General features: G+C 36.2%; 1 protein-coding gene across 1 annotated transcript; it reads left to right on the forward strand.

Moving 5' to 3' along the window:
- The first annotated feature begins 22,799 nt into the window (after window positions 1-22,799).
- On the forward strand, window positions 22,800-26,030 carry LOC131632650 (phosphoenolpyruvate carboxykinase (ATP) 1-like). Its single transcript, XM_058903391.1, has 12 exons — window positions 22,800-22,996; window positions 23,184-23,362; window positions 23,438-23,591; window positions 23,688-23,772; window positions 23,864-23,964; window positions 24,048-24,346; window positions 24,550-24,723; window positions 24,823-24,888; window positions 24,968-25,146; window positions 25,332-25,501; window positions 25,592-25,760; window positions 25,852-26,030. Exons 1-12 carry the CDS (start codon window positions 22,800-22,802, stop codon window positions 25,993-25,995), a joined length of 1,917 nt encoding a protein of 638 aa, XP_058759374.1. The 3' UTR covers window positions 25,996-26,030.
- The last annotated feature ends 424 nt before the right edge of the window (window positions 26,031-26,454 follow it).

Here is a 26,454-nt window from a genome sequence, read left to right on the forward strand (position 1 = left end):
TATGCTCAATAGGAGTAGCAATCCCTCCCAAGAAACTATGAGAGTGGATAACTAATCCCTGTTATTTAGGGGAGTGTACATGGTTTCCACCACTTTCTCTTTGTCACTGCGAACTAGAAATACATTATTCCCATAATCATGCGGCTCAAGAAAATCACGAAAGACTCAAGCAAAATATCTGAAGAAAGGGCGTCCCATCCAAAAACGCGTGCTTAAACTAAGAAAAGGGAGACCATGAAGGAGCCATGGGAAAGATGCTGAGTCCCATGCCTCTTCTTCACCCCCCTTGGGGAGGGGGGCTTTTTAAAATAAACCACTACACAATCCCTCATACACGAGTGCTAGTAAAGCAGGAAGTGTTTTAGTTTCATCTCATTAATTCGATCTCCCTGAATGGAACCTTAAATGGAGCCTTTTAAACGAGGCTTAAGTGGAATCTCTCCAACGAAACTTTAGTCAAGTCCCTTAAGCGAGACTTTATCGTGTCCCAGGAGATACTTTTAGTTGAGTCTCTCTGGAGAGACTTTAGTTGAGTCATTTAGGCAAGACTATAGTTGGGTTCATCTGGAGAGGCTTTAGTTGAGCCCCATAGGCAAGACTTTAGTTGAGTGCTGATCCGCTGTCGCACGCGGGTCAAAAACGAGTTAATTTGCAAAACTATAGTAACGACGGTAACGGTAACTCGAATATCGTCTCACAAGGATTCTTGAATTTACTAACTGAAATCGAATTGGGGGGGGGGGGTTGGTTTGGTTCGATTTTAAGAAGAAAAGTGCTTAAAATAAGTGATTCTGAAATAAGCTGTTTTGAAAATAAGTGATTATGGAGTTAAGCTAATCTGCTGTTTCAGTTCCTATCTATCATCGATTACTACAATATCACTGTCCTAAGCGGAATCTATTCATATTTGATCATAACAACAATCCACAAGCGAGATAGAAATTATAAGAATTATGTTTCTCTTTTCACCGAATTAAGCAAACGGTTAATAAAATCAGCGGATTAACGGATTAAGCAAACGATAATACGCATTCGATTGTAGGAAAACATAAATCAATCAAATTAACAAAACTATATATGATGATTTGAATTAAGCAAACAAACAACATAAACAGAATTGATATGAATAGAAAATGAATTGCGAAATTGTATAAACCTCAAGTTTGGAATCCGAATTACAGTAGATTAACTCAGCAGGGATTAGTTCGCCATGGATCAATTCGTACAACCTTGATTTTTCGTGAAATAGTCGATAGTTGCTACTGTACCGCGGCTGCTAACCTAAGGGACAATAGCACAACCCGTTTTACAATCCAGCTGGGTCAAACAGACGACCCAGGCCCAAAACTAATTGACCTGAAACTTAACTATAACTAGTGCTGCAACTTCAACGAATTTTCTGGCTCTTCTACAGTCCGATTCTGACTTCGACTCCAACATAAGAATTGTAGCTCTTTCTCTTAGCTTTCCGTCGATTATTAGAACGCCTCAATCGGACTTTTGGAACTCCAGTTATGATCGTTTCCGTGCAGACTGTTAAAGCTGAAAATTAAATACGAAAATCAAATAACAATAAAAATAATTTAAAATATAAAAACATTATAAAATACAAAAATAAGACAAGCAAACCATGGAAATGTATAAGTACAACCGTAGAGGAATGTGCATCAAAATGAACTGATCAAATTCCCCCACACTTGAACTTTTGCACTCCGAGCAAAATGAAAAACAAAACAAAGAAAGCAGAAATACATCAACAGTTACTCATCCTAGGCTATCAATCTTCTTTGGGTAAGTTTGCATCGACAGGTACTAATCTTGCACACTAAGGACATCGTAAGAACACTAACCACAGATATGCAGACATAAGCCTCCTAAATACACAAACCAATTCAAATCATATTATTATACCATAGCCTAACTTACTCATCCTTTTTGCTCTTTTTCATTCAGGCGCAATCACATTAAGCCCGTTATCTCCACACACTTATAGCAGGACGACCGGTTAGTGACTCTGATCCTTTTGCACGGGGTTCCGGTACTTGCGTGGCATAACCCTTTGCTTACTCAGATGTAGTTGCGGGGGATCGGACCGTAATCCTCCCTACCAAGTTCAGCACCAGAAACCGCTGAACCAACTAACAAAGAGTTTTGAAAACTTTTTTTTTTAAGATTACACAACCGTTGGGTTAAGTGACCGGGTGAGGATCACCAAACTTAGAAGGTGTATTACCTTTTTCTTTTCTCTTTTTTTTTCTTTTCTTTTCGGAACATTCACTTATATTCATCGGCTTCCTGCGTAAAGTGTGTGAGAGATGGTGCCGACTGCTGAAATAAACTACGCAAGAGCTGTCAGAGAATGAGAATTTAAGGCTAAAACATAATAAAAAATTCAAATTGATTTCCATATGCAGGAGACTTACGGTGTTAGAACGATACCGATCTTGTGAATTTTTCCCACGTCTCCGCAAACTCGACTCAAATCAGTCTATAGCCTAAAGCTTTCAAGAAGATGCATTTTTTTATTGGTTGAAATTAAAACAAAAACAAAAAAAAATTTGAAAGAAAACAAAACAAATAAATGATTCTCTCCCCCACACCTAAGACATACATTGTCCTCAATGAAAGAACATTAATATAAAATAAGAGTGAGAGAAAGGAAAGAACACACCCGAGTAGTCAAGGAGGATAAGTGATCACATAAGCTGCCTTTCCCAAAGAGAGGTCTTCTATATTCTCTTCTTCCAAAGTGGAGCTCTCATGGAGTAGCTTTTGGTAATGCTCATCGTCCTTAAAAAGTAGTTTAGCTCCTTCTCCTTTTATTCCAGGATCAAAGAATGTTCTTCTAAAAGTAAAAGTGTCAAATGGGCACGTGAAGGTGCTCTCATCTTTCACAACATCAAGGAACCAAAGGTTATGGGGCTGCCTCACTACTTTTGCTGCATCTTCAAGTGAGATCCTATGCACACACATGGACAAACTAATATCATAAATGTCATCCAAGGTCCATCCAATTCCTTTGTTATGCTTCTTCAAAACCTGCAAAAACTTACTTTCTTGATCAAAATAAAGTTTAGAAGAAATTATAACCGGAAGTTTTTCATTCATCTCTAAATAAGCATATTTAAGATTTTCAGGAATTGGTTTCAGCTCTTGGGAAGGTGGTTGTTCAATGGATGGTTTGTTCCGGGCAGCCGGGGTGTCGAGAGCTTCATCTACATGAACAACTTCATTTGCAACCTCATCTGCAGTAAGAATATCATTTTGCAAGGCAAGCTCAATTTCAGCACAAACAGAGCAAATACTAGTGTCAGTACAAACATCACAAGAGTAAACATCATCAAAACCAGACAATGATGGAAAATCATCTGCAAACGAATCAGTACAAATATCATCAACATTTTCAGAAAGCAACTCTATTTGAAAAATGGATTGCTCATCCAAGGGTTGTTGGTTTGCTCCTTGAGCTTGCTGCATGGCATTCATCAAAGTGGCAAGTTGTCCAATCTGTGTTTGCAAAGTATGAAGAGTAGAATCTATGTGTTGTTGATACTGAAGATTATTTGCAGCCATTTGTTTGACAATATCCTCTAGTGAAGGTTCGGAAGGTGCAGAGCACACAACCTGAAATTCATTCAGATGCATATGCGGCGGATCCTCACCTGCAAAACCATTAAACCTAGGCAACAAATGTGTTAAACCATATTCCAATTCAAAAGGTGCCTCAGCCGCAGGATACTCAATGCATAAACCATTATAGTTCGCATCAAGGGCACCCAACTGCGTCAAATTTCTTTGTTCAGCCATGGTTTCAACAAACACAGAAATATGAGTCATGTCCCATACAGGCAAAAACAAATAGAAAGAAGGAAAACTATTAAAATAAATTCAGAAAAATACAAAAACACAAAATTTAATCTACTGAAGCAAAATAAGAATTTTGAGAATTTTTTGGATTTTTTCGACTCTATGAAAATAGTAAAAAATTCATTAAAAATAGAAAAACGATGAATTTGGAGATTTGGGGTCGAATTCCCTTACTCTTTTAGAGTAAGGGAGTATTGATCGCACGATTTTTCTCCTCCCAGTAGGCAAAAACTGATTATCGATCAGACTCAATTTCCAAAAAAAAACATTTTTTCGACTCAAAATGGCGTTATGGCCGAAACCGCGAGGAACCTATGGCCTAAACGCATAAACACTAAACCTATGACTCTAATATCAGTTAATAACGACAAGAATCCCCGGCAACGGCGCCAATTTGATCCGCTGTCGCACGCGGGTCAAAAACGAGTTAATTTGCAAAACTATAGTAACGACGGTAACGGTAACTCGAATATCGTCTCACAAGGATTCTTGAATTTACTAACTGAAATCGAATTGGGGGGGGGTTGGTTTGGTTCGATTGTAAGAAGAAAAGTGCTTAAAATAAGTGATTCTGAAATAAGCTGTTTTGAAAATAAGTGATTATGGAGTTAAGCTAATCTGCTGTTTCAGTTCCTATCTATCATCGATTACTACAATATCACTGTCCTAAGCGGAATCTATTCATATTTGATCATAACAACAATCCACAAGCGAGATAGAAATTATAAGAATTATGTTTCTCTTTTCACCGAATTAAGCAAACGGTTAATAAAATCAGCGGATTAACGGATTAAGCAAACGATAATACGCATTCGATTGTAGGAAAACATAAATCAATCAAATTAACAAAACTATATATGATGATTTGAATTAAGCAAACAAACAACATAAACAGAATTGATATGAATAGAAAATGAATTGTGAAATTGTATAAACCTCAAGTTTGGAATCCGAATTACAGCAGATTAACTCAGCAGGGATTAGTTCGCCATGGATCAATTCGTACAACCTTGATTTTTCGTGAAATAGTATATAGTTGCTACTGTACCGCGGCTGCTAACCTAAGGGACAATAGCACAACCCGTTTTACAATCCAGCTGGGTCAAACAGACGACCCAGGCCCAAAACTAATTGACCTGAAACTTAACTATAACTAGTGCTGCAACTTCAACGAATTTTCTGGCTCTTCTACAGTCCGATTCTGACTTCGACTCCAACATAAGAATTGTAGCTCTTTCTCTTAGCTTTCCGTCGATTATTAGAACGCCTCAATCAGACTTCTGGAACTCCAGTTATGATCGTTTCCGTGCAGACTGTTAAAGCTGAAAATTAAATACGAAAATCAAATAACAATAAAAATAATTTAAAATATAAAAACATTATTAAATACAAAAATAAGACAAGCAAACCATGGAAATGTATAAGTACAACCGTAGAGGAATGTGCATCAAAATGAACTGATCAAGTGCCTTAGGCAATACTTTAGTTGAGTCCCTCAGGTGGGACTTTAGTTGAGTCTCTTAGGCAAGATTTTAGTTGAGTCCTTCAGGCGAGAGTTTAGTTGAGATGTATTATTGAGACAAAGTTTATATTGCCCATTTCTATGACATGAAGGATCTTACTTAGGAAGTCAAATGTTCATATTGCCTTTTAAAGGTGGTAATGATCTTCTTGTGGAAGTCTAACATTCATATTATCATTTTTAAGGAGACAACGATCTCCCTTTGGAAGTCCAACATTTATATTTCCCTTTTTAAGGTGGAAAGGATCTTCCTGTGGATATCCATCATTTAAACTAAAAAAAAACCAAAATAATCTGTTACACCTAATAAAATTACTTTCAAAGAGATTCATGCATCTCGAGGCGACTCGCCTTTCTAACAACCAACAATAATAATATCTTAGAGTTATTGAGTTCCAAGTTATGAGAATGAAGAGTCCATCTAGATCCTCGAGCTTGTAGGCACCATAAGGTAGCTTTTGGTATATGCGATATGGTCATTCCCAGTTGAGTTCTAGTTTATCATACTGTGTAGGCATGAAGACTTGTCTCAGCACAAGGTTCCCCTCATGCATTTATCTTTGAACCACTTTAGAGTTATATCTTTTGGTCACCGTTTTCTTGGTCGTGAATTATGAAATGTGGGAAACATCTCTTGCTTTGTCGACTAGATCGAAAGTACATCTTAATCCATAATCCTTTGGCGTGATCCAATTTCTTCTTGATCCATTTCAGTATTACTTTATTTGTTTATTCCACTTGCCCATTCGCCCGTGACAAGAATCAACCACGATAATGTTGGTGAAGTGAGTTTCGTTGTCCGAAATGATAATCCTCTTCCAATAAAAATGTCAGACCCTTTTTGTTGCAATCTTGGATACGAATTCAACCTCTTTCCATTTTGTGAAATAATCTACTCCAACGATCAGGAACTTTAGCTGACCTTAAGTCAAGGGTAAAAGGACCTAGAATGTCCATGTTCCAGTGGAAAATGGCTAGGGCGTCGTGAAAAAATGAAGGAGTTTAGTTGGTGCATGGTGAAGATTGGCATGTCTCTGGAATTTTTCACATTTCCTGACAAACACATAATTTCTTTTATTAGGGTAGGCCAATAATAACCCACCTTCAACAGCTTGTGAGCTAGGGATTGTCCGCCAATGTGACTCCGTCAAGCCCCTTGATTCACTTTAGCAAGGACTAGGGAGATTCCGTATTCCCCTAAGCACCTTAACATGGGAGAGACCCTTCCAATTTTTTAGAGCCTTCATAACATTAGAAGGTACTTTAGTGCACACTTGGGAATTTTCTTTTCCTCCAACCCGTCTTGTGGAAATCCATCCAATTAAAGATAGTGTATTATAGGCATCATCCAACTGGAAGACTGGGCGACTTCGACAATATTCATCTCGCCCGCCTCAATGCTATGAATGGTGATCGTCTCTTAAATTATAATATGGTTGTACCCTATTTTCTTTGAGATGTCAAGCTTGGAAAGCATGTCCGCCCTGAAATTCTACTGCATAAGCACATGCATTATCTCAAAAGTTTTATGACACTAAAAAAATCACTTACTTTTTTTAGATATTTGATGTGTTGGGGATCTTTCGTCTGGTATTCCCCAACAACTTGTTTTTCCACTGGTTAGGAGTCACTCTTTGCTTTAAAGTTGATAAGCCTACATGTATTGCAAGGGCTATGCCGATTATGAGAGCTTCATATTTAACTTGATTATTGATAGCCTTGAACTCGAATTTCAATGACTGGTTGATCAATAGATTGTCTTGTTCATCTAGCATATCCATGTGCCATTTATCTTCATGTTGGAGGCATCGTCTACTGAAAGCGTCTAGGCAGAGGTAGTCACCTCGCCTACCTGTAAATTGAATTATGTCAGAAAATTCTCCAGTACATGTGACATGATTCTTCCTTTGGGTATATATTCAACGTTATACTCAGACAAATTGATAGCCTAAGATACGATTCTATCTCCTATGTCTAGTTTCTTGAGGACCTGATGAATGGTGTAACACCCCGTTAATTCTTGTTTATTAATTTAATTATTATTTTTAATTAAATTATTAGAATTAATTATTTTTGGGAATTATGTGGAAAATGATGAAATATTGGCATTGGGCTTAGTGTAGTAGTTAGCAGAAGGGGGGGTGTTAACTAAGCAAGCCCATTAAGATATTTTATTTTTCATAAAATAAAGGAAATTGGGAAAAGAGGAGGTAGAAGCAAAAGGGACAGAGTCTGAGAACTGAAGAACACGTGAAAGAGAGAAGAGCCAAAGGAGAAGAAGACCTTCGAAGATTTGACTCTGAGGTAAGGGGGGATTCTTCGGGTAAGTAAACCTTATGCGCTTGTAGGTAGTAGGATTGATTAGGATTGTTGTTTAGTTCAATCGTACGTGTCGGGTTTGGAAACTTTTGTTAGGTTTTGATGAAATCGCATGATTTAGCATGATTTTGATAATACTTATGATATATGCTGTTAATATATGTCTAAAACTTGTTTGAAATGTGTGATGGTGTAAAAATTGATGATGATTGTGTGTTATATTCGTATGTACATGAAATTGGGGAAATGGGATAGGGTATTTGCTGTCAAAATGGTGAATTTGGCTGTGCAGGTACGTAGGAACCGGTTCCCATGTGGGACGAACCGGTTCCCCCTTATAAAAACAGAGACATGAGGATTCTGGGTTGCTGGGAACCGGTTCCCAGATAGGGACAACCCGGTTCCCCATAGTAAAAACCTGAAGCGTGTTTTGGGAAGCAGCCAGGAACCGGTTCCCATGTAGGACGAACCGGGTTCTGCTGCATATTTTCTAAAAATGTTTTATTTTTTAAAAACCCATAACTTTTGATCCGAGTATCTGACTTATATTCCGTTTTGGGCGTTGCGAAGCTAACTAGATGCTTTATCTGATAAAGTGATAATACGGGCAGTGGCCGATTTTACTTTATTTATTCGATTAAATTGTTGATGAATTGAATTATGGTAAAGATTAACATTAACATGATGTATATGTTATTATGTTGCTGTGGTGTACGTATATAAATAATTGAATGATGCTTGTACATGTACATACTTGTTGTGACGTTATTGGTAAGATGTGATAAAGCGATGTTAAGCATCGGATTGATGATGATATAAGTATGTGACATGTGTGCATTCATTCATAATTCATTTGCATTGGACTCGTTGATGAACGGATCCTTGACGGCTAATTCCCATTGTGCGGAGATTAGCAGGCAGTCATCGTGTGCCCATGTGGGGTGTGAGCGATGAGGTTAGTCGTGTGCCCATGTGGGGTGTGAGCGACTAAAGGGCAGTATCGAAGAGAGAAGTCCTGCGAATGTGATTCACGAATTTTGGTACCACATGCATTAGTGTCAGTCCATTCATTGCATTATAGTCTGATACAACTGAATGTTGTGTGGTGTGATATATGATGCCTATGTACTGATGTTTGTTTGTTGTAATAAATTCCGATTGCATATATGATTGAGTGGATGATAATTACTATGAGATTTTATTGCTTATGACTGTATAATGCTTATTAATTCGAATGAAACTCACCCTTACTTTGATGATTTCAGATTAAGGATGTAGCGACTTCATTGGGTGAGGATAGCTCGTAGGCTAGCCCGTAGTTCGTGTCGATTCATGCTCTGATTGTAACACTGGGATCGATAGTCTTAGCGTTACTTGATATACATTGTTGCCATTATTGGTTATGGATTATGTATTGTTGATTTGTTTGGACATGTTCCTTAACATTGTTAAAATGAGTTTCCGCTGTGCTAAACACGTGTTTGATATTTGGTTTAATTCGAATAAAGCATGACAAACGACTTGGTATTTTGTTTATTTTATTAATTGTAGCATCCTTGCTGAAAATTTACTCTGATTTTTATTATATTTCCGCGGGGGTTTAGAAGGGTGTTACAATAGTGGTATCAGAGCATAGTCGGTCGTTAGAGTCAGAGTCTTAGTGTCAGTATTCCCTTGTATGCGACTCGTGTAAGGTAAACACTGTTGATACCTTTATCCTAACGAGATTGTTTTGTGATTGAGCAGAACAATGGCTGGAAGAGGTGGAAGGAACGATGACGCTATTGCAGAGGCTCTAGGCATGATTGCTGGTGTATTGGGAGGGAATGCTAATGGAGCTGTGATTGGTGCTGACAGGCAGTTGAACAACTTTCAGAGGAACAACCCTCCACTGTTCAGAGGCACCCATGACCCTGATGGTTCTCAGAAATGGTTGAAAGAGATCGAGAGGATCTTCCGAGTGATCGATCGTGCAGAAAATCTGAAGGTGAGGTACGGTACTCACATGCTATTAGAAGAAGCTGATGATTGGTGGGTTACTACTAGGACTGAATTGGATTCTGATGGAATCGCAATCACTTGGGCCATATTCAAGAGGGAATTTCTGAGGAAGTACTTTCCTAAAGATGTGAGGGGAAGGAAGGAAATTGAGTTCTTGGAGCTGAAACAGGGTAGTATGACAGTGCCGGAATATGCTTCCAAATTTGTGGAATTGACTAAGTACTACAAACACTACACCAACGATGCAGCTGGAGAATTATCTAAGTGTATCAAGTTTGAGAATGGTCTTCGTGACGAGATCAAACAGGGTATCAGGTATCAAAGAATTCGCCGATTTGCTGATTTGGTGGACTGTAGCAGGATCTTTGAGGAAGATAGTCTTAAGCTGAAATCATCTCACTCTCGCGAGTTAGTTGATAAGAAGGGTAAGAAGCCTATGGACAGAGGTAAACCATATGGTAGAGGAAACCCAAGAGATGGTGATTGGAAAAGGCCTAGTGGGGGAGATTCTGGCGCTCCCGTTAGGTGCTATAACTGTGGTGAACCAGGGCATAAGAGGAACGAGTGTAAGCGCGAGAAAAGGAAATGCTTCAAGTGTAATAGAATGGGTCATATTGCTGCTGACTGCAAAATGAGAACTGTAACTTGCTATAACTGTGGCGAAGAGGGTCATATCAGTCCGCAGTGCACCAAGCCAAAGAAGAACCAGTCTGGAGGGAAAGTCTTTGCTTTGTCTGGATCAGAAACTTCTCCGGAGGATAGACTGATTAAAGGTACGTGTTTCATACATAACACACCTTTAATTGCGATTACTGATACTGGTGCGACTCACTCGTTTATTTCATTGGATTGTGCTAAGAGGTTAAATTTAGAGATATCAAAGATTAATGGAAGTATGGTTATTGACACTCCTGCGTCGGGTTCAGTGACCACTTCATCTGCATGTTTGAACTGTCCTGTTGATATATTTGGTAGAAAGTTTGGAATGGACTTAGTGTGCCTTCCACTTGAACAACTTGACATTATTTTGGGGATGAACTGGTTGCAATTTAACCGAGTTCATATTAATTGTTTTACGAAGACGGTCATCTTTCCTGAAGAAGTTAATGTCGATGAGTTGGCAATGACTGCAAGACAAGTGGGTGAAGCAATTCAAGACGGGGCAGCTGTGTTTATGCTAATTGCGTCGATGGAAATGAAGAGGAGAATAGTGAGTAATGAATTACCAGTGGTACGAGAATTTCCAAAAGTTTTTCCAGAACATGTTAGAGAGCTACCACCTTAAAGGGAAGTAGAGTTTGCTATTGAGTTGGTTCCTGGAACCAATCCTGTGTCGATGGCACCTTATAGAATGTCGGCATCTGAATTGACTGAATTGAAGAGTCAATTAGAAGAATTGTTGGAAAAAGAATTCATTCGTCCAAGTGTGTCACCGTGGGGTGCACCGGTGTTATTGGTAAAGAAGAAGGAAGGATCTATGAGGTTGTGTGTAGACTACAGACAACTGAATAAAGTTACTATCAAGAATCGGTATCCATTGCCGAGGATTGATGATTTGATGGATCAATTGGTCGGAGCTAGTATATTCAGTAAAATTGATTTGAGATCTGGGTATCATCAGATTCGTGTGAAGACGGACGATATTCAAAAGACTGCGTTCAGAACGAGGTATGGGCATTACGAATACACTGTGATGCCGTTTGGAGTTACTAACACACCTGGTGTTTTCATGGAATATATGAATAGGATTTTTCACCCTTATCTTGATAAGTTCGTCGTGGTGTTCATTGACGACATTCTGATATATTCCAAAAGTGAAGAAGAACATGCAGAGCATCTCAGAATTGTGCTAGGGCTGTTGAAAGAAAAGAAGCTTTATGCCAAACTGTCGAAATGTGATTTCTGGTTAAGTGAAGTGAGCTTTCTTGGTCATGTGATTTCCAAGAACGGTATTGTCGTAGATCCGGCAAAGGTAGAAGTCGTGTCTCAGTGGGAAGCCCCGAAGTCCGTTACTGAAATTCGTAGCTTTCTGGGTCTTGCAGGTTACTATCGGAAGTTCATAGAAGGATTTTCAAAGTTAGCTCTACCATTAACGAAGTTGACTAGGAAGGGTCAAGCGTTCGTTTGGGACTCGAAGTGCGAAGAAGGATTCCAAGAGTTGAAGAAGAGGCTGACTAGTGCTCCTATTTTAATTTTTCCGAATCCGACAGAATCTTTTGTTGTATATTGTGATGCTTCATTGATGGGACTTGGAAGTGTACTAATGCAGAACCAACAGGTGGTCACTTATGCGTCGAGACAACTTAAAGTGCATGAGAAGAATCACCCGACTCATGACTTAGAGTTGGCAGCAGTGGTGTTTGTGTTGAAGTTATGGAGACATTACCTTTATGGTTCACGATTCGAGGTGTTTAGTGATCATAAGAGTCTGAAATACTTATTTGATCAGAAAGAGCTTAATATGAGGCAGAAGAGGTGGTTAGAGTTCCTTAAAGATTACGATTTTAGGCTGAATTACCACCCGGGTAAGGCGAATGTCGTTGCTGACGCTTTGAGTAGGAAGTCCTTGCATATGTCGATGTTGATGGTGCGAGAACTAGATTTGATTGAGCAATTCCGGGATTTAAGTTTGGTATGTGAAAGCACTTCGAATAGCCTCAAGTTAGGTATGCTAAAGCTGACAAGTGGAATTCTTGATGAGATCAGAGAAAGGCAGAAGGATGATGTGGGACTAGTTGACAAATTGACTTTGATTAACCAAGGAAAAGGAGGTGAATTCAGAATTGATAAGCATGGCATAATGAGATTTGACGACCGTGTTTGTGTTCCTGATGTTACCGAACTGAAGAAGAGTATCTTGGAAGAAGGACATCGTAGTGGATTGAGTATTCACCCTGGTGCTACTAAGATGTACCATGATTTGAAGAAGTTATTCTGGTGGCCTGGAATGAAAAAGGAAATAGCTGAATTTGTTTATTCTTGTTTGACTTGCCAGAAGTCAAAGGTCGAACATCAGAAGCCGTATGGAACTATGCAGCCTTTATTTATTCCTAAATGGAAGTGGGATAGCATATCCATGGACTTTGTATCTGGGTTACCAAGAACAACTAAGAACTATGAAGCCATTTGGGTTATTGTGGATAGACTGACGAAATCTGCTCACTTCATAGCGATGAGAATGGATTATTCTATGGAAAGGTTGGCACAGTTGTACATTGAGAAAATAGTAAGTTTGCATGGTATTCCTTCGAGTATAGTGTCAGATAGAGATCCAAGATTTACATCGAGATTTTGGGAAGGGTTGCAGAAGGCTTTGGGTACTAAATTGAGGTTGAGTTCTGCTTATCATCCGCAGACTGATGGTCAAACTGAAAGGACGATTCAATCATTGGAAGATCTATTGCGTGCTTGTGTACTAGAAAAAGGTGGTGCATGGGATAGTTATTTGCCGTTGATTGAGGTCACTTACAACAATAGCTACCATTCGAGTATTGGTATGGCTCCATTTGAAGCTTTGTATGGTAGGAGGTGTAGGACACCACTGTGTTGGTATGAATCTGGTGAAAGTGCAGTGATTGGACCAGAAATTGTTCAAGAGACGACGGAAAAGATTAAGATGATTCAGGAGAAGATGAAGGCTTCTCAAAGTCGTCAGAAGAGCTATCATGATAAGAGGCGGAGAACACTTGAATTTCAAGAGGGAGATCATGTGTTTCTGAGAGTAACTCCTACGACGGGTGTTGGTCGAGCACTAAAGTCAAAGAAGTTGACGCCGCGTTTTATTGGTCCGTTTTAGATTACGGAAAGAGTAGGAGAGGTGGCTTATCGTATTGCTTTACCGACAACACTTGCAAACCTACATGACGTATTCCATGTATCTCAATTGAGGAAATATATTGCGGATCCGTCTCATGTAATCCAGGTGGATGATGTGCAAGTGAGAGATAATATGACAGTTGAGGCGTTGCCTATGAGGATTGAAGATCGGAAGTTAAAGCAACTACGTGGTAAAGAGATAGTTTTAGTCCGAGTAGCTTGGGGAGGAGCTGCAGGTGGAAATGTTACGTGGGAACTGGAGAGTCAGATGAAGGACTCCTATCCCGAACTCTTCGTTTGAGGTATGTTTTCGAGGACGAAAACTCTTTTAGTGGGGGAGAGTTGTAACACCCCGTTAATTCTTGTTTATTAATTTAATTATTATTTTTAATTAAATTATTAGAATTAATTATTTTTGGGAATTATGTGGAAAATGATGAAATATTGGCATATGACAGAGTCTGAGAACTGAAGAACACATGAAAGAGAGAAGAGCCAAATTAGAAGAAGACCTTCGAAGATTCGACTCTGAGGTAAGGGGGGATTCTTCGGGTTAGTAAACCTTATGCGCTTGTAGGTAGTAGGATTGATTAGGATTGGTGTTTAGTTCAATCGTACGTGTCGGGTTTGGGAACTTTTGTTAGGTTTTGATGAACTCGCATGATTTAGCATTATTTTGATAATACTTATGATATATGCTGTTAATATATGTCTAAAACTTGTTTGAAATGTGTGATGGTGTAAAAATTGATGATGATTGTGTGTTATATTCGTATGTACATGAAATTGGGGAAATGGGATAGGGTATTTGCTGTCAAAATGGTGAATTTGGCTGTGCAGGTACGTAGGAACCGGCTCCCATGTGGGACGAACCGGTTCCCCCTTATAAAAACAGAGACATGAGGATTCTGGGTTGCTATGAACCGGTTCCAAGATAGGGACAACCCGGTTCCCCATAGTAAAAACCTGAAGCGTGTTTTGGGAAGCAGCCAGGAACCGGTTCCCATGTAGGACGAACCGGGTTCTGCTACATATTTTCTAAAAATGTTTTATTTTTTAAAAACCCATAACTTTTGATCCGAGTATCCGATTTATATGCCGTTTTGGGCATTGCGAAGCTAATTAAATGCTTTATCTGATAAAGTGATAATACGGGAAGTGGCCGATTTTACTTTATTTATTCGATTAAATTGTTGATGAATTGAATTATGGTAAAGATTAACATTAACATGATGTATATGTTATTATGTTGCTGTGGTGTACGTATATAAATGATTGAATGATGCTTGTACATGTACATACTTGTTGTGACGTTATTGGTAAGATGTGATAAAGCGATGTTAAGCATCGGATTGATGATGATATAAGTATGTGACATGTGTGCATTCATTCATAAATCATTTGCATTGGACTCGTTGATGAACGGATCCTTGACGACTAATTCCCATTGTGCGGAGATTAGCAGGCAGTCATCGTGTGCCCATGTGGGGTGTGAGTGATGAGGTTAATCGTGTGCCCATGTGGGGTGTGAGCGACTAAAGGGAAGTATCGAAGAGAGAAGTCCTGTGAATGTGATTCACGAATTTTTGTACCACATGCATTAGTGCCAGTCCATTCATTGCATTATAGTCTGATATAACTGAATGTTGTGTGGTGTGATAGATGATGCCTATGTACTGATGCTTGTTTGTTGTAATAAATTCCGATTGCATATATGATTGAGTGGATGATAATTAGTATGAGATTTTATTGCTTACGACTGTATAATGCTTATTAATTCGAATGAAACTCACCCTTACTTTGATGATTTCAGATTAAGGATGTAGCGACTTCATTGGATGAGGATAGCTCGTAGGCTAGCCAGTAGTTCGTGTCGAGTCATGCTCTGATTGTAACACTGGGATCGATAGTCTTAGCGTTACTTGATATACATTGTTGCCATTATTGGTTATGGATTATGTATTGTTGATTTGTTTGGACATGTTCCTTAACATTGTTAAAATGAGTTTTTGTTGTGCTAAACACATGTTTGATATTTGGTTTAATTCGAATAAAGCATGACAAACGACTTGGTATTTTGTTTATTTTATTAATTGTAGCATCCTTGCTGAAAATTTACTCTGATTTTTATTATATTTCCGCGGGGGTTTAGAAGGGTTTTACAAATGGGATAGTTTTTCTTGACCATTACCCGATGTCCTTGAAAATAAGGCCCGAGCTTCTCATGATTAGCACTATCGCCAACGTGAGTCTTTCAATATTCTAATACCGGGCCTCAACGTCTTTGAACACCTTGCTCATAAAATAGACAGGCCACTCAACTATCTATTTCTTGAAAGAGTACAAAGCTCATTACATGGTTAGTAATAGAAAATAAAGGTACAAAGGTGAACCTGTTATCGAGCATGTCAGAATGGGCAACGATGCTAGGAATACTTTCAAGTTTGAGAGTGCCTCCTTGCACTCATACGTCCATTTGAATCTCATTTTTTCATTAGCGTGATAAAATATTGGAAAGCCTTATCACATACATAGGAAAGAAAGCAAGATAGGGCAGCTATACGACCCATTAGATGTTGAACCTCCTTGGAAAGACTCCTCATGTCAATGATGGCTTGGTACTTTTCTAGGTTTGCCTCTATGGACATCTTGGTCAATTTGAAACTAAGGAATTTGCATGCTTGCATGCCAAATGAGCATTTTGCTGGATTCAAGTGCATAATGTAATTTCTGTTTGAACCTAGGATATCTTTCAAGTCTTCCATGTGACTCTCATGTTCTGAAGTCTTCACTATCATATCATTAACGTAACCCTCCAGGTTGGGTCCTATATATTTTGAGAACACCATGTCCACAAGTTCTGATAGGTGATTCCTACATTCATAAGACCAAAGTGCATGACATTATAATGATATTTTCCATGATTGGACATGAATGTTGTCTTGGTCGCATCAATGAGATCCATCTTATCTGGTTGTACCCAAAAGAGGAGTCCATGAAACTCAACATTTTGTAACCCAAAGACCCTTCAATTAAGCAATCTATATTGAGTAGAGGGTATCGATCTTTGGGGCATGCAATATTAAGGTTGGCAAAGTCAACACACATGCACTATTTTCACGATGCCTCCTTAACAAGACCACGTTAGCCAACCAAGATGAGTATTTTAATTTTGTTATGAAACCGACGCATGTCCGCTTCTACACTTCTTCATCAATAACTGCTATTTTTTCTCTACCAACCTTGTGCTTCCTTTTGTGATATTGGCTTGACTGTGGGACTGATGGTGAGAAGAAGATACAACACTCTAATATCTATACTTGGCATATATGTGGGAGACCAGGCAAAAAAATTGATTTTCCTCATGAGTAAGGCAACTAAATCATCTTCTCTAGGTTTAGATAGAGAAGTGGATAGATTGGTGACTTGGTGGTCTAAAGGACCAATTTTGTCCTATTTCAAATCTTCTGTTAGGGTAAGTCTTACATCCGCTGCTTCCAAGTTGTGGAACCATGTCCTGATTAAAAGTCAACTGTCCAGGTGAATTAGGTCAAAAACCCTAATTGTAGGCCAGATGAAATTGATGACTGTGGCCTCTGAATTGAAGTACAACTCCCATTGGATATTGACATTGGGATCATTTAAGGATGATTAAACACTTTGAGTGATTCCCTGGAGCTTTTTAGGGTTTCCTAGATGTGGGCCTTGATTTTAGTCCTTGATGGGCTCAAAACCCTAGTTTGGTGACCTGAGCAAACCTGAGTCCTGATGACTGATGTCTGATCATCATAGGTGGATGAATGAATCATTTTGAGTCATATGATTGTATTAGAGATCATTTTCTTATTGATTGATCCTTTGCCTGAGCTTCTTGTCCTTGGACACCCTCGACTGAGTACTAGGTAAACAAGTGACTGTTCTGGGTATTTGTATGGAGACGTGACATCTTAGGGGGATCAAAATTAGGGTATGATAGACTGTTTCCCATGACTATTACTATTCCACCGACCACTTTTTTCAATTAAATTATTCAGTTAGTCTTCTATGCATTTACATCAATTAAAAACAGATATATATTTACTCATCAAAAATGCATTTACTACCCATCAAGTGTGTCCATATTCATATCCCCATAAAATATAATCCATTACAAATATATTATTACTCTTTAATATTTCAATATATTATTATTTCACCTATAATATTATATTCACTATTCAATTGTTAACTATTCAATTGTTATACTCCATTCAATTGTTACACAATGTTATCTTCATCAACCATCACAGCTTGCTAAATCAACGAATTCCTGAAGTTGCAGTACTATGCTCCACTGAAACCATAATATCTTCCACTGCCGGGTATTGGATGACAAAGTGGAGTTTATCACCTCCCTTCAAGTCTGCTGCCCTTACATAGTCAAACCACTCTCCACACAAATACTTCTCATTTTTCTTCGGCCTCTTCTTCACATCACAGTAATACGGGTACCCGTTGTCCACGTCATATAGAACTGTCTTCGAAATTCTACCACGAAGGCAGTTGTTTATTACATGTACTGGAAATTATTGGACACATTAACACACAATATCAGCTACATCTAAATGTTACCAACTTTTAATAATAAAACATGTCAACTTAAAACAATTCTTACCAAAATGTTCGACCGAATCTTTTTTGCATCAGTTACTTCATGCATCCATTACTCTTCGTGTTGTTCTTCATAAATAGGACTGTATAGCCTGTGGATGAACAACAAACTTAGAACACAATGTCAAAATAACAAACTCTAAATTCAAATCATTGTGTTGTATTCACTTTGAATTCACAACACATTTTACCTTTCATTATCAGAAGAAATCGTTATGTATTCCTTCACATCATCACTTTCTGCAACAACCGCAGAAGATGACCCCACATACTTATCCTTCACTTTGTCTCACCTTCCACCTTCACTCTTGTCCTTCAATATATCTCCAACTTCATTATTCCCCTCCAACATATCTACCCCATCAACAAATTTTTTCTTCCATTTATCCATGCATGACGTCTCTCTCAATGTTTCACATCTAATCTCATGCACTGTAAAATCTTTCAAACTAACCAACCCGTTCTGCCCACCATTATTCCTTCAAAACAAAAATGTACACACGAATCATTTAGGTAACTCATGAATTTTAAGATTGTCAGAAACCCTTCATGTAACATATTCAAAATTTTTCTTATTAATATTCATTTACAAATCCCACAACCAGAATCAATATTCACTTATATTACTTTACAAACATAACAGCCCACGATCAACATTCAAATAACAGATTGAAATATAGGTTATTAACATATAAATTCCATAACTGTGTTTAACCCTTCATGAAAAAAATTCATAATTTCCACCAAAAACACATTAACTTATGTACAACTATGTATTCTAAACAAAAAAATGACTATTATCACCTATATTAAACATCAGGCTGTTAACATTCATATATCAATATCTACTATCATAACATGCAAAATGAATTTTAATCATAGGATTACCCTTTTTTTCCACGTCGATTGCAGAGTCATGGATCTCCAAATCTAATCTTTCAATAGAAGGAGATTTTCTTTTCACTCCACCTTCACCACATGAGACTGCATGTTTTAGTTCATTATTTTCATCGATTTCGCAACCCCCACCACCATCTACAACATAACTTTACCTATCATAATGTTTCTTCCATTACTCGCAAACAAAATCCCTCTCAGATGACGCACTCAGAATCTTCTCAATGGCAAATCGTTTCCAAGGTGTTTGCAACGACAACCAATAAGGTGATCTGCAAAGACGACAACAAAACAGATTATAAGTAGTCAACATTAAACTTCCAGCATATTAACAAACATCAACTACAACACATGCACAAACCTCATGCGAAGAACATACTGACTTTGCCTTGACATCTTACTGTTGGAAACGTTTGGGAAACCACACTGCTGTCTATTACACGGACGTTTTGGAACACGTTCAAACTTTATGAAGCAACCAACGTTTCACGTTTCTATTTCATCACTTTTTACAATTATGTTATATTATTACATAATAATAATATTATTTGTTTTGGGCCTATTAATCCTACTCTATTAACTCAAATAAAAATATTAGGTTACCAACTTTTTTTTTTTTCACATGAAGGTTACCAACTTAGGCCCAAACTATTCAAAATGAATTTATGTTTTTCACACATCTTTTATTATTATATTAATCTCTACTCTAAAATGTAATCTTTTACTATCACCTTTTATTTCCCTCAATCCAAATGTGCGAAAACGACGGGTACCCGTGCGAACGCACGGGTATCACACTAATAGTTTATTTAAATATTAACTTTTTAAAACAGTAGTAGAAATATTTATTTAGTAAAAGTGGCGGATCCAGACATTTTATGTAACGAGGACATAACATAATTGAGTAAATATTTTTTAACCCAAATAAGATTTTAAAATATTATAATTAAAAATAAAAATTCAATAATTGTTGTAAAATTACAATTAAAATTAGTTTAATTAAAATACGAATTCTTCTCAAATTTTATAATAAAAATTATAAAATAAATACTATGATATGAATCGTTATAATTTTTTCAATTTATTAACAATAAAACATATATAAGTTTGAATGAATAAAAATCTTGATATAAATATCATAAAACAACTATATTTTTTTGGTGTTTGAAAAAGATAATTAATGAAAAGAAAACAAATATAATATTTTATTTTACAAATAATAAAGAAAGTAATAAAATTATATAATTCATATAACATTGAATTTTATAAAGTATACAAGATTAAGGCACTAAAGTAAAATATAATTTTTGGACACAACACATAATGTGAGAGATTGAAACAAACATTGAAAAATTGTGGGGGCAAGCAAGTTTCTCCAAACTTAATATAAAGGCAAAAAAAACAATATTTAACATTGTCAAAGAAAATGGAAATTAGTTGATGGGGCTTAAGCCCCATATGACAGTACTTACATCCGCCCCCGATAAAGGTTATTTAAATTATTTATGGATTAAGCTTGGACTGAAGATTACTAATAAATAATAATATTTAAATATGGATTAAGTTTAGTAGTAAGCTTTCAATATTATTTAAACATTATTAGTAGTAACCTTTTAAATTAAGTTTATGTTTATCCTTTTAAGTGAATTAAGTTTATCCTTTTAAATTATTTAAATTATTTAGTAGTAACTTTTTTTAAATATTATTTAGTAGTAAACTTTTTTTAAACATAAAAGGTTATTTAAACTTAATCCATAATTATAAATAACCTTTTCAACACTTAAGGTATTTATTTAGTAGTGATTTTTTAAACGAGTTTAATTGATATACAGTGTTAGTGTAAAAACGTTTACACTATCATTACATCATGAATATTCAATTGTATTACTTTAAAAGAAGTTAAAATCAATTTCAAACCTTTTATACTTATTAATGGTTGTGATTCATTGACAGTGTCAAAAATCTTTATACTGTCAGTGTATTTTAATTAGATTCTTTTTAAACAATATTATTAAATATTGATAATGGACAGAAGATTCAATTAAGTGGATATTCGAAATATTGATAATGTGTTAGTGATTTAAAATCAATGCTAATAATCAATAATGTTGTTTTAGAGAGAAAATGTACAAATGAAATGTGATAAAAAAAAAAGCTTTCTTAATTAGCTGGTTCTGAAAAATGTCATTAAAATAGAATGTCATTGTTGTTACATACGAAACTTTGAAAAACAATTAAATAGAATGTCATTGTTGTTACATACGAAACTTTGAAAAACAATTAAATAGAATGTCATTTTTATACATTGTGTCATTCTTAAAAAACGATTAAATAGAATATCATTGTTATATACTGTTCACTTGTTAATATATTTTATTTTTACATCTTTATTAATGTGTTGATTTTAAAAGATTAATCTAAAATATGATATAAGTAATATAAGGCCTCATAATAAAATTTTAAATAATTTTAAATTTTTAAATAGATTAATGATTTTTATATAAACCTGTTTAAATTTAAATACTTTGTAATATATATTGGTGATAAAAAAACACTTATAAAATTGTTTTGAAAAATCAAAAATGATTTCTTATAAAAACAATTTAAAAAAATTAATAATGGTTCAGAATTAAGAACCGGTATACTGAATCATTTGTTTGGTTCAGTTCGGTTCTGAATAAATTTAAACGGCTCAGTTCGGTTCTTATAATTATTTGTTGTGGTTTGGTTCATTACAATTTGATTTTCTTAAAGAACTATACCACGAACAACCCTAATCACGAACTTTTATTTCAGCTCAAACTCGACTCATTAAGAATTGGATGAGTTCGAGTTTGAGCGCATCACGAACTTTTTTTCCAGCTCAAACTCGAGTTGTTAGAAGTTCACGAACATCTCGGTTCAACTCGTTAGGTTTATCTTATTAGGTTTATCTTATTAGGTTCAACTCGCTTATTTCCCGGATTTAAAAGTAATTTTTTAAAGTCTATTTTTTTTATGTATATATTTGACATTCTAAATTAATATTTTTTAAAATAAAAAATATAGAAATAAAATAAAATTTATACGATGTTGATTCTATTTGTATAATATTTTTAAGAAATAATTTGCTCTCGAGAATATAAATTATCACTTAAAACCGTTATATTAAAAAAAAAAGATAGAGTTAAGATTTAGAGTAAATATTTAAACTTACAATAAAATTCATTTTGCAAAAATAGGTCTACGAATGACAATTAATACTTCCATGTAAACTAACCAAACATCATTTCCGGTGGATAATGTGTTGGAAATTTCCATGGAAACTAACCAAACAACATTTCCGGTGGATAATGTGTTGGAAATTTTCTATTTTCAGCCCTTAAGCTTAGGGATCATAGGTTTAAAACCCACATCAAAACCTTCTACTTTCTTTCGTACTCATTCTAATTTCTTTCTTTTTCTCTATCTCATTACTAGGTACGTTATGATTCCCTCATTGTTATTGCATAGATATTTTTAATGGAAGCCATGTCCATAAACATGTCTGTGTCCGTGCCATGTGTTTGTGTCCGTGTCATGTGTCTGTGTCAGTACTTTATATATAGGTCATAGTTATGTAACACATGCATGCATGTATTGTCACAATTTTATATAACTTTGAATCTTAATAAACCTTACATGGCATAGTCTCATGTTATAAATTTGTGTGTTGATGTGTGTCTTGTTAACGACAGATAATTGCAAGATGTCTCCAACCAAAGACAAAGCTATAATGGAAAATATCGACGATGAGGGAAGTGTTCAAACGGTTAAGGCTAACACCATTGATGAGCTTCATTCACTACAAAGAAAGAAAAATGTTACCCCCAAAGCCGGATCTCAGGTCGATTTAAATACTTATTCCGGGGAAGAGCGTCACAAACAACGACTTGAATCTATCAGGTATGTGTTGTGACTAACAAATTTTCATGTTTTTGAATGTTCATTATGTCTATGCAAACATATCAAGATCATACCAGAAAAAATAGATAGTATGCAAACATATCTAAATATTAAGCAAATAATAATAATAATAATAATAATAATAATAATTAAATGATTAATGACATGAATTAATTTGATGAAACAGTGCATCTCTAGCTTCATTGACAAGAGAAACTGGACCGAAGGTAGTGAAGGGAGATCCAGCTTTGAGATCAGAAACACAAAGAGTTGCTCATGTGCCTCACCAACGTATCACACCAACCATTGCTGTCAGTGACAGTGCCCTCAAGTTCACTCATGTTCTCTATAATCTCTCCCCAGCAGGTTCTTTTTAACTTTCTCTTTTTACTCATTTTTTTATATATCAAAACTATATGCTAATGTGGAAGAATGGTGCAGAACTTTATGAGCAAGCCATAAAGTACGAGAAAGGCTCGTTCATCACTTCAACCGGAGCCTTGGCCACGCTTTCAGGGGCCAAGACTGGTCGGTGTCCTAAAGATAAGCGTGTGGTGAAGGATGACCTCACTGAGAATGACCTTTGGTGGGGAAAGTAAGTATCATTTTCATTTTAAGGACTAGTTTGAATTTGAAAAATCGGTTAAGGGATTGCTAGAGTAATTTAATCTAAAACTATTATGTTTTGAAGGGGTTCGCCTAACATTGAGATGGACGAGCACAGTTTCATGGTGAATCGAGAAAGAGCCGTTGATTACTTGAACTCTTTGGATAAGGTCCCGTTTCTCACTTTTAAACTAAAAATGCAACTGAGATTGAATATGAAATGGAGAAGATTCTAAGAGAATGATATAATCGAATTTGCAGGTTTTCGTGAATGATCAATTCTTGAACTGGGACTTAGAGAACAGAATCAAAGTTAGGATTGTTTCTGCTAGAGCTTATCATTCACTTTTTATGCACAACATGTAAGTTCTAACTTTGTTATTTGCGTGCTCATGCTGTAACTGCGAATGTGGACTGAAATTTAACCGAATGTGCGTATTGGCAGGTGCATTCGACCAACCCCTACAGAGCTTGAGGAATTTGGAACACCGGATTTCACTATTTACAATGCAGGACAGTTTCCGTGTAATCGTTATACACATTACATGACATCTTCAACGAGCGTTGATATTAATCTTGCGAGGAAAGAAATGGTGATTCTTGGAACCCAGTATGCTGGTGAAATGAAAAAGGGTCTTTTTAGTCTCATGCATTATCTCATGCCGAAGCTCAAAATCCTCTCGCTTCACTCCGGTTGCAATATGGGGAAAGATGGTGATGTTGCTCTCTTCTTCGGACTCTCAGGTATATATATATACCTTCTACAATCGCAATTGCGGTTGTAGACTACCATTTAAAACCATATTTTAAATAACGCTTGTCTGACACACATTACATATCAGGTCACACTAGTATTGTTGATAATCCTTAAAAAGATTATCGTAGATAAATGAAAGAGTTACAATGATTTTTTAACCTTTTCTTTTTCTTATCATCGTCTATACTAGGTACTGGAAAAACCACTCTTTCAACGGATCACAATCGGTATTTAATTGGAGATGACGAGCATTGTTGGAGTGAGAACGGTGTCTCAAACATTGAAGGTGGTTGCTATGCAAAGTGCTTTGATCTATCTAGGGAAAAAGAACCTGATATCTGGAATGCTATCAAGTTTGGTACAGGTATTAATATGAAGCTACTTTAATATCTATTTTCATCTTTAGTTACCTCATACAAGAGATATGCGTTTTGATATGTTTTTCTATCACTTGCTTTATCAGTCGTGGAAAATGTTGTTTTTGACGATCATTTTCGAGAAGTTGATTATGAAGACAAATCAGTTACAGGTAACTAATTACTTTGTTTTTTAGTTGTCAATGTTCTCTTCTGGATGAACAATGTTAATATAGTTGTTTTGTATTGTAGAAAATACTCGCGCGGCTTATCCAATTGAGTACATTCCAAATGTAAAGTTACCCTGTATTGGTCCTCACCCGAAGAATGTGATACTATTGGCCTGTGATGCATTTGGCGTGCTTCCACCAGTTAGTAAACTAAGCCTGTCACAGACAATGTATCATTTCATCAGTGGATATACAGCTTTGGTAATGTCTACTCACTCTCCGATATATCTTAGTAATATCTATGAATCACTGACAAAAATACCAGACATGACACTTATACTGACATGTGACGGATACTCAGACACACCTTCAACTTGAAGTGTTAGTGTTAAATAGGATAATATGTATCTCTCATTCGTTAATTCTTATATGGATCATAAATGAAGGTGGCTGGGACAGAAGAGGGTATAAAAGAGCCACAGGCAACGTTCTCAGCTTGTTTTGGTGCAGCGTTTATAATGCTACATCCTACAAAATATGCAGCAATGCTTGCTGAAAAAATGCAAAACCATGGTGCTACTGGATGGCTTGTTAATACTGGTTGGTCTGGTGGAAGGTATGCATTCAGGATTTTTATTAAAATGTTGATTTTTTTCTTTATATAGAATCTAAACTTAACTTGATATATGCTTCTGTCGAAATGCAGTTATGGTTCTGGAAATCGCATTAAACTATCCTATACAAGAAAAATTATTGATGCTATTCACTCTGGAAGCCTCTTGAATGTTGAGTACAAGAAGACTGAGATTTTTGGACTTGAGATCCCTACTGAATTGGAGGGATTCCCCTCAGAAATTCTCAACCCTGAGAACACGGTTAGATTCCCTCGAACTCGTGCCTTTTACATGTTATTTGAGCCTAACACTTCAAAATCTTTTAAGCATTGGATGTTTTGTTATTTTGCAGTGGTCAGACAAAGCAGCATACAAAGAGACATTGTTGAAGCTGGCTGGATTGTTCAAGAAGAATTTTGAAACCTTCACTGACTATAAGATTGGTGAAGACAACAAATTGACCGAGGATATTCTTGCAGCTGGTCCAATCTTTTGAAGCAATCTTGTGTTCGGTTTCGCAGAGAAGAAGACTAAGGCTGGCTATAAAATATGCTTGTTAACAATATGTATTTTTAACTAATTTTAATTAACTTAGCTACAAACTAATTTTTTCCCTTCATTATGCTTTTTATTTCTGCATCTTCATTTGACTATTTCTAAGACGGTACAGAAACATATTTTCATCAAATTAATTTGAGTTGAGAGGATTCTAACTCTAAAGATCATATCTTTCATGTAAATAAATACTTGTACAATCTTTGCTATTAGAAAGAGAAATATAAATATTGTGTTACAATTAGATTTAGTATCATAATGCAATGAGTATGACAACTCTTAGAGCCATTCCTTAAATAGAATTCTTAATAAATAGTGCAAAAACTTTATCTAGCCTTATGGTAACTGATTCTATGCAAAAAAATAAAAAAAGATTATTTAGTGAATATATTTCCAAGCT

This window comes from Vicia villosa, unplaced genomic scaffold (genome assembly GCF_029867415.1).
Source record: "Vicia villosa cultivar HV-30 ecotype Madison, WI unplaced genomic scaffold, Vvil1.0 ctg.000977F_1_1, whole genome shotgun sequence".
In the NCBI taxonomy this organism is placed as follows: Eukaryota; Viridiplantae; Streptophyta; class Magnoliopsida; order Fabales; family Fabaceae; genus Vicia; species Vicia villosa.

Coding starts and splice junctions, on each gene's coding strand:
- LOC131632650 (XM_058903391.1), top strand. CDS start 22,800: ATGTCTCCAACCAAAGACAAAGCTATAATGGAAAATATCGACGATGAG. Junction 23,592..23,687: donor AATGACCTTTGGTGGGGAAA/GTAAGTATCATT, acceptor TATGTTTTGAAG/GGGTTCGCCTAACATTGAGA. Junction 23,965..24,047: donor TCACTTTTTATGCACAACAT/GTAAGTTCTAAC, acceptor GCGTATTGGCAG/GTGCATTCGACCAACCCCTA.